Raw genomic sequence first — 11,813 nt, forward strand, 5'->3', positions numbered from 1 at the left:
CAGGAATTTAGCAATTCCGTACATGGAAAATTTGAATTTCTTTGGCAGAGTAGGAAATATAATGATGCCAGCTGGTCAATCTTAGCCTCACTGGACAAACTTGTGAAGGAAAATAAGAAGCTCAAAGGTTCCAATTCCCACTTCCAGACATAGATTTAAAAATGTAAAAGTTCCCAAGTGTGTCCTGAAAGAAAATCTCTTTTAGCCTCAAGGCCAAGCTTGCAGAAACCCAAATGCAGTCGCTCACAATTTAGTTGGCTGAACTCCAACGTAAATGTGTCACTCAGCTTCAGAGGGAGTCTGAAGCAAAAGTGACGGGCACTGATCAGAAAAGAATGGGATCCCATAAATTGGGACAGAGATGTGTGGGAGGGTCGGGAGGCTGCAGATGTTGAGTTCCTAGATGCTGATGAAACTATTTTGCCAGAAGAAGAGTTTTCCTCACCCACTGTGGCAGAGGCATGGCCGCCTCCTCCTGTTGCTGCCTCCACCTCCTGTGGTGTTAGCGTCTCTTAACGTATCTAGAGAAACTAACTCTGGGTTGACCACAGAGTATAGTGCTGATGCTCCTCATGACCCACCCTCACCACCCACTTTTGCCTCTAGGACCATAACCAGGCTCAAATCACATAAGATTCCTAAGGGTGAGGTACACCGTGTTATCCATGAGGAGGTTCACTCTTCTCCCATAGAGCTTCTTAAGTTTTCTTAACTCACATGCAGAGACCTGATGAGCTAGCATGGGGGTGGATTTTATGAGTGTGGGATAATGGTGGCAAAAACATCCACTTGGATCAAGCTGAGGTTGTTGATATGGGCCCATTAAGTAGAGATTCTGAATTTAATGTTGCAGGCTCGCAGAGTAAAGAAAGGGGTTAATAGTTTCTTTGGCTGGCTAGCAGAATTATGGGTCAAAAGATGGCCCACTGTGAATGAGTTAGAGATGCCTCATATTCCATGGTTTACTATTGAGGAGAGGATTCAGAAGCTTAGGGAATGCTAGAGGGGATCTGTCATGCTAAACTCAATCTTCCACATTGGGATGATCCAGAGAAAAAACCCTTCACTTGCACCCTGAGAACAGATCCAGCATCCATAAAGAGTCCTGGCATCACTCTTCTCTGTATGTTGGACCTTACAGTTAGTTACTCCATTAGTAAGTTTAAGGGCAATGGGCTTAATGTTACCTGGCTATGTGACATAAGTGGAAATGTTTTGAGAGACGGGCCAAACAGACAGCATTTGTACTCTGTAAATTATACTGAAGACTCAGGTTGGAAGCTGAAAAATTAGAGTACTGATGAAAATGATGCCAGTGAAGAGGCAGCTTAGAAAGCTTCAGTTGAGAACTGTATTGGCTGATGGACCCAGGTAGTATATTGTGCTTTGGTAGAAATTTGGTCTGAATTTTGCTTGTGTTTAAAGACACTGCCTGAGTATGATAAAGAAAAATTTCAATGCAGTCTACTACTGGGAAGATGGCAGTTACTGGTGAGAGTTTTTGGCCAGATCTAAGCTTAAAATTAAAGCAAAGAGCCAGTAAGATGAGATCAAGCATTTAGCCAGAGGGGCAGTGAAACTTTTGATTGCAAGGATAAAATAGAGGAGAACAGTGTTATCAACAACAGGACAACACAATAATAAACTAAAGCATTTTCACCTGAAGATAAGAGTGCATTTAAATTGCAGGAGAGCCTTAATTTTTATTACTGCCATATGTTGTAAAATTTAATGGAAAGCAAGGACTATGATTGTAATAGTTCTTTCAATATGCATTTAATATTTTTAAATAGGTAATCAGGTTAATCAAACTATCGTGTTTTATTGTTGAATTTTGATCACCCTTTAAATATTTTGCTTTTGGTACAGGAATTAGAACACAAAAAATTATATATGTAATTGTAATATTAATGTAAATGTGAGTACAGTAAAACATGTTAACTTTTGATAAATCTGCCACTAGAGACTGTAGCTGAAAGGAATGCGTATGATTATCAAGTTGACCAGGGGCGGGTTGTGATGGATCGCCAAATGCTGGTCAGTTTGCTACACCCAGCTGCATAGTGCTGAGTGTAGGAGGCTCACCTTAGGACTGTTGCCAGCAGCACAAGAGGAAGAACTAGAGAAGCTGTACAGAGGCTATTAGGGAAACTATTTGAAGAAGTTGGAGTTATTGGAAGCCACAGATTGTCCTGGGCGGTTCTGCTGGAAAGGCTTCTCATGCTGGCTTTCCTAGTGAAACTGACTGTTTCTGTCAGAGGAAGAACTCAGGACCTCATGGTCCCTGAGAACAGCTATGGTTCACTGTGGGGGAACTCTGGTCTTCATCTTGAGCATCACTCCCTGGCTCCAGAGAGAAAGATGATGGAGCACAGCTCAGTCTCCTAGAGAAGCTTTCCTGATGTGGCCTCAATTTTCCTCAACATTGTAGGTTCTCAGAACTTCACTGCGGCTAAGGATGGCAATAGTATTTTTGCGGGGAGCTCTGCTTCTTACTTTGAGCATTGCTTCCTAGCTCCAGTTCAGATACCTCAGCCTGCTAGCAGATCCTTCATGACACTGACATAAAGTTTCTAGCTTCCATCAATGACCTCTGAACCTTTGTAGTGAAGATCTGTAAAGTAGACCTGCATGAGACATTGTCATCGGCTTCAAACCTCCAGTTGGACTAGTAGGAGGCATTGTTATGAACTCTAGGTTTTCAGCTGGACTCATGAAGGATATTAGGATCCAGGCCCTCAGCTGGTTTCTTTGGTTATTGGTATGTGGAAAGAGTTCCTATAATCTTGTATATGATTCTTTGGGTAATTCATTATAAAATAATCTCATAAAATGTGTCCTGTATTATATTGTTTCACCTTGTAAAAACCCAAAAGCCATGACAGAAGTTGGTACCAAGAAGTAGGATCATCAGTGTAACTATACCTGACCATTGGTTCAAGAACCTTTGGGAATGGCCTATGAGAAGAAATAGGAAAGGCTTGGAGAGATCCCCTAAAAAAGTACTGGACTACCTTAAGCTGTATGACAGATTCTGATCAGAGCTCAGAACACCAGAAGGCTGATAGAAAAGACCAGGCTGTCAGTAAAGACCAGGTTGAGGAGGTTTCTACTGAGGACTGTATTGGTTGCCAGACTCCAGACAACATGTGTTATGGCTTGGCAGAAAGTTTGTCTGTACTTTGTGTCCAGAGACTGCCTGAAACTGAGATTAAGCATAGTAGACTGATTAACTTAGCAAAACAAATTGCAAGGCACTCAAATGTTGAAGCGGTGGCATGGTTAACATTGGGGGCTTTTATTCAGATTTACATGGAGAATCAAGAGCAAAGAGACCAGTAGGATGGCTTAAAATGTTGTAGTTTTGGCCAAGAAGGAAGCTCCTATAAAGCTATAGACTGCAAAGATAGAGCTGAGATCTTCATTATAGAGAAAGAGCAAAAGAATAGAACAGATGGCCTTATGGCACCACAACAAGCTGCATATCTCGACCCTCTACATCCTCAAAACTGCAAAAGTGAAAGACTGCTTTGAGAAGAAAGCTGCAGAGCCATGTTCCAGAATGGAGGCATTACAGAGAATTTGTTCCTCAGAATCAGGTTCAGAGTGCTCTGTGATCCAAGCACTCAACCCCTGCAGCTGAAAGAGAGGAAAGCCTGGCTACTCCTCCAGCTGGCAGCAGACCTTGGCATCATCCACATGGTGGCTTTAAGCACATGCAGAATGAAAGAGTTGTGGGGTTAGGAAGGCTTCCATCTGGATTTTAGAAGGCCTGGGCGGCCAGGCTGTGTGACCCTGAGAGGGCCGTGTATGAAGCGGTGAGAAGTCTAAATTTCAGTGAGATCCCAGAAGTTTAAAAAAAACAGGAACATGAATTGTCTTAGCAAAGTTGCAAGGAGGGAACAAAGCAGGCCTAAGAAAGAAGCCATGGGAGCTACAACCCCCAAAAGTGCCAAAGGGTGGAGCCACATGGAGCTCACAATTTGCCACAGATTGCCTTCAATGTTCCATGATGACTTTTCTCTTCTCTCGTCTCCTCTCCTCTCCTTTCCTCTCTTCTCTCTTCCTTCTCTACTCTTCTGCTCTCCTCTCCCTCCACTTCCTTCCTCTCCTCTCCTCCCCTCCTGGGATTCAATGCAAGGCCTTCACACTGAGCTACATCTCTAGCCCTCCTTTATCACATTTTCTTTGCAAATTTTGTGCGAGTCTTTCTAGGTTGCTCGAACTTGTAAATCTTCTGCCTCAGTCTCTATCTTAGTTACTTTACACTCGCTGCTGCTTCAAAATAACCAACACCCAAGATTAAGGAAAGAAAAGTTTATTTAGTTCATTGTGGAGGTTCAATCCACAATCAGCTGGCTCCAATTCAGAGTGGCACATGGCAGGTGGCAGCAGTTCATGGTAGCATAAAACAACAAAACAGCAAAAGCAAAAAAGGAGGAGCAGCAGCAGAGAGCAAGCCTCTTTTCCTCCCTCACACTGCATTCAGGCTCTCCACCCCAGGGCAGGTGCAGCACTCTCACTCACTGTCCCAGCACTGAATCAAGAATTAATCACAAACTCTAGAGACTTACCTTATGACTGACTGCCTGAGGCTCTGTGGGGACATCTAGACATAAACCATAACATTCTGCCCGTGCCCTCCCAGCAATACTCATATACATTCCTTTACACAAAAGGCATTTTAGTCTATCTGTGAAAGTTGCCAAAGTCCTAACAGTTTCACCAGTGCTGAAAAGGTCCAAGGCCCTAGTTTCCTCCAAGATGTAAGAAAAAGCTGAGCTATGAGCTCCTGTACAAATTAAAAGTTAAACATTCCCAATACTCAATGGCACAAGAAAAACATGAGCATTCCAAAAGATATAAACAAGAGCATACAAAGCATTGGGACCAACACAAGTCCAAAATCCAGCAAGGCAAGCATTCAGTGCTATAGACTAATGCAAGCACAATGACCAACTGGACAAAGTGATTCCTCTATTTTCTTTTATGATCTAGCCTTGGAAGTTTCAGGGCATTATTTCCCCCATACAGGAGAGAAGAAGAACTTTCTATAGGAGGGAAGCTAACTGCTCTATAGAAGAACATATGGAGAGGGAGGTTCTAATGTGCCCATCTTTACCCAAAGCTGTCCTCCACACTACGGGATTATGTTTTAGCTAGTCACTCCTTACTTCCACTCTCAGCCCCTACTCATCTACTCCTTGTGCCCCTGAAGACTGACCCCTGTGGATGACGTCATGGTGGCACCCAGATGAGGGAATAAGCAGGGGATCCAAGGGCAGCGGTGCTGTGGTTTATATCTAGATTTCCCCCAAGGGCATCATTCACTCACAAGCAGGGCTCTTGGAAGGTAAGTGGATTAAGGGAGCTCACAGGTGGCTTGCTGTCAGGAGGTGGTGACTGGGTGGGAAGACAAAAGTACTGGGGTTTGATCTCCCTCCCTACCCTACTCCATCACTTTGTGCTTCCTGTCTGCAATGCCACGATCAGCCCTCCTCTATCATGACCCTCTGTCATGCCATCCTCCCTTGGAGTGAGGTTACTACAGACTGAAGCCTGAGCCAAAATAAACCTCTCCTTCCTTACATTGTGGGTGTTGGGTATTTAGTCAATGATGAAGAAAGCAACTACCACAGAGTCTGGTACCTGATAAGTGGGGTTGTAGCTGTGTCACTACCTGACCATGTGATCTACCAAATATGTTTGGAACTGGTTCAAGGGAGGAGTTTAGAAGTCTGGAGATGCTGGCTGGAGAACAGCCCTGGAACACTGTAAACTGACTTGATGGGTGATTCTGTGTTTATAGGGTTGCAGAATATAAGGGCTATAGGGCAATGGGTGTTACAACCAGATTTCACAAGAAGGCCTGGAAGGCCAGGCAATATGTCCCTGTGAGGGCAGAGCACGAAGCTGTGAGAGCTAAGGCATAGCGAAGACGTCAGGATACTGGAGCAGGAAAGAATGTGGATCATGTGAGGAAAACCACAGGAGGGAGCAAGGCCAGCCCAAGAGAGAAGCCATGAAGGCTACAATCAATGGCAATGCAGCAAGGGCAGGGCCACCTGAGATGTCTGGAGTTTGAATCTCACCGCAACTGTTCCTGAGTCCTGCACATGGAGCTACAGGATTTAATGTAAGCTCTGCTGAGTTTCGATCTTGAGTTTGGTACCATTCTTTCTATCCACCTATTCTTTCCTTTTGGAATGAGAATATTTACTCTGTGCCATTAAATGCTGGCAACGTCTCATTTTCTGTTTTACTTTTACAGTATCTCACAGATAAGAGTTTGCCATCTCAGAGGAGACTTTAGACTTGGACCTTTCAGCAATATTGAAACTGTGAAGCTTTTGGCCACTGGCAAGATGGACTAAATGCATTTTGCATAAAGGGGTGTGCAAAGTCTTGGGGGACCCAGGGTAGAAAGTTTTGGTTTATATCTATTTGTTCCCCAAGAACCTCACATGGTCATAGGCAGATGAACACTCTTTTGGGACATCAGTGGATTACAGGGATTACAATGCCCATATTGCCAACCTGCAGTTAGGAGGGGGGGTCTGGTTGGAAGAGGTGGTACCTGGTAACATGAGCAGCAAAGATGTACCTCCATCCCCAGCTCATCCCTTCCCTGCTCCCCATCCCCCATGCCATGAGCAGCTCTCTCCCACTGGGCCCCTCTGCCATGCCATCCCACCTTGGAGCCAGCTAGCTAGGCACTAAACTGTAGGCCAAAGTAAACCTCTCCTCCCTTAAATTGTGTGTTCTTAGGACTTTGAGCTACTTCTTACCACTTACCAGCCTCTCTGGCTTCCTGTCTGGCCATGATACCACTTTATCTTGCTCATGTTGCCATGGTGACACCATTCACTGGGAAGCTTGCACCAGAACTAAGCCTGTACTGACACTATGCCTCTGAACTGTGACCTAAGAGACCGCTTTCTTTATAAAGTTACCAAGCTATTTATATATTTCATTATAGCAATGAGAAAACTCGATATCTCAATACTATAACCTATACTTTCAAAAGTAACCTTTGTTCCACAAAAATAAGAATTATTTCAGATCCTCTTCAAACCTGTCTGTTGTCATATATCAGATTTACCTTTTGAAAACCTTAAGTTTTTCATTACTCTTATAAAACATGTTAACTTCTGCTGCTCATCCCTTGTTGTTTTCCAAAATGTTTATCAACAAAATATTAAATGGTTCACTTGATAGCTTTGCTGGATAGTAAAGCTTACTAATCCGTATCTTCCAGAATTTTCTATTTTTTTTAGTGTATATTTACCTATCTCTAGTTTTTGGGTACCAGCCTATTCCATGACTTCTCCAAGATGACTAGCAACGATGAGGATAACTGTACCTGCAAGCTCTTAATTATCTTAGGGTTTAGGCAGATTGAAAGTCTGGCGTGGAAAGTAAACTCTGAATAAGAGTTCACTTTGCTTTAGTTTGAAACATAATTGTCACTGGTTGTATAAGTTTTCCTTTGTTCATTTATATCATTGCTAACATTTTCCTCCCTTTCAACTTCTTGGGGCCGGGGAGATGGCTCAGTAGAATAAGTACTTGCCTGGCAAGCACAAGGGCCTCCCTCTCATAGCCCCCCCCCCAAAAAAAAAAAAAAAAAAAAAAAAAAGGAAAAACAAAAGAAAGAAAAGATCGACTCAACTTCCCTACTTGTTTTTAAATCAATATGTTCTGCATTCTCTAGTCTCTTGAGATTTGGCATTATTTTCTCCTTACTGAACATAATAAAACTCAGAACACAACTCTATTTGCCATCAACTCTTGATTTATGTTGACATTTAAAGTTTCTGTTGAGGTCAGGGAGATGGCTTAGTGGAATAAGCGCTTCCCCTGGCAAGCACAAGGCTCAATTTCAATCCCCAGTTCCGCCAAAAAAAATAAATAAAGTTTCTGTCATATCTTGCCACATAGACATAAACTGTTACAGTAACAGATAAATGTTCCTTTTTACTCAAAACATACACAGCAAAGCCATCCTATGCATGCAAGCACATGCATACACACACGTACTTGCCACGTGTTAACATGTTATGGGAAGAAAAGGAATAATAAGACAAAGTTCCTGTTCTTTGAAAAGCTTCTGGAAGGGAGCACAAATTATAAAGCCACAAGGTAAAGTGTAAGACTACAGACATGAATGCTGACAGACTTTACACACTGAAAGACAATCGCAGTCAGCTTTAAAAATAATTGAAGATGCTGGGCTGGGGAGACAGCTTGGCAGTCTAAGCACCGGCAAGCTCAAGGTCCCAAGTTCGATCCCTGGTACCACATGCCCTGCTGGTCCTAGAACCCCTGGTGCCCCTGACTGGCCGTGACACTGGGCATGGTGGCACATACCTATAATCCCAGCGCTGGGAAGGCTGACACAGAAGAAGCACTGTGAGTCTGAGCTGCACAGCGAGACGTTGTACCAGATAAATATTTTTTTTAATATTTAAAAAAATATAATTGTTTGATCCCCAGCCTGCTGTGCCAACCCTGCCCCCAGGGTGCACTGAGACAGCAATTGAGACTGGGCATGGTAGCACACGCCTGTAATCCCATCTCTTGGGAGGCTGTAAACAGGGGGATCACTGAGTCTGATCTAGTAGGGAGACCCTGAACACCATGTAGACCCTTCCCTAAAATACAGAAAAAAAAAAAAAAAAAAAAAAAAAAAAAAAAAAAAAAAAAAAAAAAAAAAGATAAAATTGAGGATGCCACCATCTCTCTGGATGCTGATAGAATCCCAGAGGAAATAATAGGCCATACAGGGGAAATGTTCCTAAACTTGTCTAACTATGGTTCCTGATTGGAAATTTTAGCTTACTAAAATATAAGCAGGCACATAATTGTAAACTGTCCAACCATAGTGCTCTTTTCAGACTTTAGCCAATAATTTACCTTTAATCTATGTAGCCAGTTTCCATACAGGTGGTGGTTCTTAAGTTTTTCTAAGCACTTAACAAGTGCAATTAACACTAATAAGCAGGAAGGATGTGGTTGTAAGATCTGAAGCTCACATGGTTTGGAAGGCCACCTTTTCAAAAGAACACAAAATAGCAACAAAAAAAATTATGAAGAAAACTAAAGTTTTATTTAGAATGAGAAAAGAAATCCAACAAATGACTGGAGGCATGAAGATAAAGATTTCTTATTCTGGGACACCTTTAGGCCACCGATCAGTAATGCTCTGGTTATTTGCTTTCCATGTGGGACGTCTACACTCCAGCGTCCCGGCCACTCTCACAGGCCGGAGCAAAGGAGCAGCTCTGGGGCTGGCTTCAATCTCATCAGTTTTGCCTTAGAACCATCTCTAACACCAAGGTTTTAGGAAAACAACTGAGACACTTACAATCTGAGAAAAAGAGACCACTTGGCGAGCTTAATTCCAGGTGATGCTCCTACAGGACTGCTGCAGCCCCCAGCCTCCTCCCCCAACCCCAACCCAAAGCTGTAGGTCACTCACTGAGTCACCACAGACCGTGTCATGACTCCATGAGCCATGTGAAATACCAAAGTATAGTTTAAAAAAAAAAAAATCAATAGGCCAATTGTCCTTGATGTGAACATCAAGTCTATGTGGAATACAGAAAGGTAATATTAGCCTTTTACGACTAATCATAAAATAATTTCACTGCTTTGTAATTTAAATAAATGGAAAAGTGAACAGCATAAATCTGTTATGCTCCCAGAATACAACCGGGCTTCCTATTCCACTCAACAGGGGAAAAAAACGAGTTTTAAATATTTTTTGAAGTCAGAGTCGTTCCTTTCCAACTTTGGTTTGCTCGCCCTGAGTAAAGAAAACCTTAAGTAGGTTAGCAGCTTTAACTGTCATCTCCAGGAAATTCTTAACTTGCACGGGCTTCTTGGTAAGGAGCATGCTTCTGAGCTGAACCCAAGTCGCCCATGAGCAACTTGACAAGCTGGAGTGACATTCAATCAGTCCACGAGGTATTTTTCTCTTCCAAACTCTTTAAGAAATTACCACCAGTTTCTACACACCCATCCCCTACGCCCCAATCCATCCTACCAATTACAGTTCAAGCCAAGATGAGCCTCTGATCCCAAATTTCAGGAGGAAGGAACGAGAGAAAGAAAAGCTGTGGCCACGGGCAGTCGCTGACCATCTGAAAATCCTTACTCTGCAGCTTCCTGTCATGCACAGGACGGCTTGCTCTCTCCAGTGGGGGACTCGCCTGGCACCCATTCCCTCTGGATTTGAGGCTCACTTCGTGTGTCAAGCGACTCTCAAATCCACAATCAACAGCCCTAAATCAAAAACAAATTCTCTTAATTTGGCTGATTCTCCCCCTGAGTTCGGCGTCGGCCGCGCCCTAAGAGAAGCTGGCGGGGGCGGGGACGCTTCAGGCCACCTGCACCCGGGGCTCGGGGCTGTCGCGGTGTCCAGGAAAACAATCCCAACTTTACCGACTCCACGAAGCCGAGGCCCTGCCCAGCCGAAGGTCAAAGTACGAAGGAGGGAGCGACTGGGGCTAAAAATCCCGCCGCGACGCGGGTGGGCTGCGGCCACTGCCGCCCGCGGGGCCAGCAGCTCCGGGACTGCAGCCAGGCCGGACCCGGCGCGACTCCGGAGTTGCCTGGGAACTTTCCGGGACGCCGCCGCCGCCGCGCCCTCACCTTACTGAACACCTCCAGGTCGTCCTCGTCCTCGTCCAGCTCCAGCACGTCGGCCTGCAGCGGGGCGGAGGAGCCACGGCAGCCTGGCAAGGGGACGCCACCTCCCGGGCTCTCCCCGCCCGCGCCCCCGACCGGGAGGTCCGAGGAGCGCGCCCGCGATGCCCGGCGCTCGCCCTCCATCCCGACAGTGAGCGCCCGGCCCGCCGCCGCCGCCGCCCGGGGCCCCGAGCGCGCCCATTGGCTCCGCGCGCCCTGCGCCTTCAACTTCCCCACGCTCCAGCCCTCGCCCTCCGCGCAGACGCGGAACTGCCGGGCCGGGCGGGCAGGGCCTCGCGGGGGCCGGGACGCAGGCGCCTGGACGCTGCCCCACCTGGCGGCGCGCCGGGGAGAGGGGGCGTGGGGGACTTGGGGGGCATGGGGGACCTAGGGGACGTGGGGGGAGACTGGGGGTCGCGGGGGCAAAGGAGGTGGAGGACCTGCTGGACCCGGAGGGTGGGGGACCCCGGGGACAGAAGGTCGTGGGGGGCACGGAGACCTGGGGATGGGGGCGGGGCAGTTGGGGGGGCGGGTCCCCGCAGAGCAGCCCCAGTCTCCAGGGAGGTGTTCAACAGCTACTGGTCTTGGAGGAAACCACAGACCGAACCAAGGATTTGGCGGGATCCAGGAGACAAAAATCCAAAACTGTATTTCCTGCCTACAAGGCTTTTTTGTCCAGGTTATGAGTTTCCAGTCCGCCTTTTCTAAGGCTGCGGCAAAAAAATAAAGGAAGTGGAAACCTCTGTTTTTGTGATTGAGTTTCGACCCAGTGACTGGGCTTTGCGGTCATTTCACTGTCAAGCCAAGGAAGTTGAGATTTTCAAAAGTATTTTCAGCTGCTTTCCAGCGTATCTTTCCTCCTGGAAGCCTTCCTGGAGTTAATGAGCAAGAATGTGACTGCGCGCCAAGGACGACTAGCAAGGCTGCCCGTTGCCACTGAGAGAAATAATTTTCAGACCTTGCACTGCCAAGGCAAAGCTGTAATTACTTAGCTGCTTGTTTCGTGCTTCTTTTTTTCTGAAAATTCCAAAATGGTTGAAAATTGAATGCAAATGACCTATTTTTAAACTATCTTCTTAGGTTATTTCTGTTCCTCAGCTTCCCCACGTTACTTCTGTACA

The 11,813-nt window shown here is 45.6% G+C and overlaps 1 protein-coding gene across 3 annotated transcripts in view; it reads right to left on the minus strand.

The window, feature by feature from the left end:
* Snx7 (sorting nexin 7) overlaps positions 1-10,869 on the minus strand; it is a 110,911-nt gene extending 100,042 nt beyond the window's left edge. For 2 of the 3 annotated variants that reach the window (XM_004635688.2, XM_023720302.1), the window contains exon 1: positions 10,657-10,869. In XM_004635688.2, the coding sequence (XP_004635745.1) occupies positions 10,657-10,836 (180 nt within the window). In that variant the 5' untranslated portion in view covers positions 10,837-10,869. The remainder of the gene's footprint in view (positions 1-10,656) is intronic. The other variant, XM_004635689.1, reaches the window with a different exon arrangement.
* Between the last annotated feature and the right edge of the window lie 944 nt (positions 10,870-11,813).

The sequence above is a fragment of the Octodon degus genome, unplaced genomic scaffold (assembly GCF_000260255.1).
Source record: "Octodon degus isolate 3935 unplaced genomic scaffold, OctDeg1.0 scaffold00074, whole genome shotgun sequence".
Taxonomy (NCBI): domain Eukaryota; kingdom Metazoa; phylum Chordata; class Mammalia; order Rodentia; family Octodontidae; genus Octodon; species Octodon degus.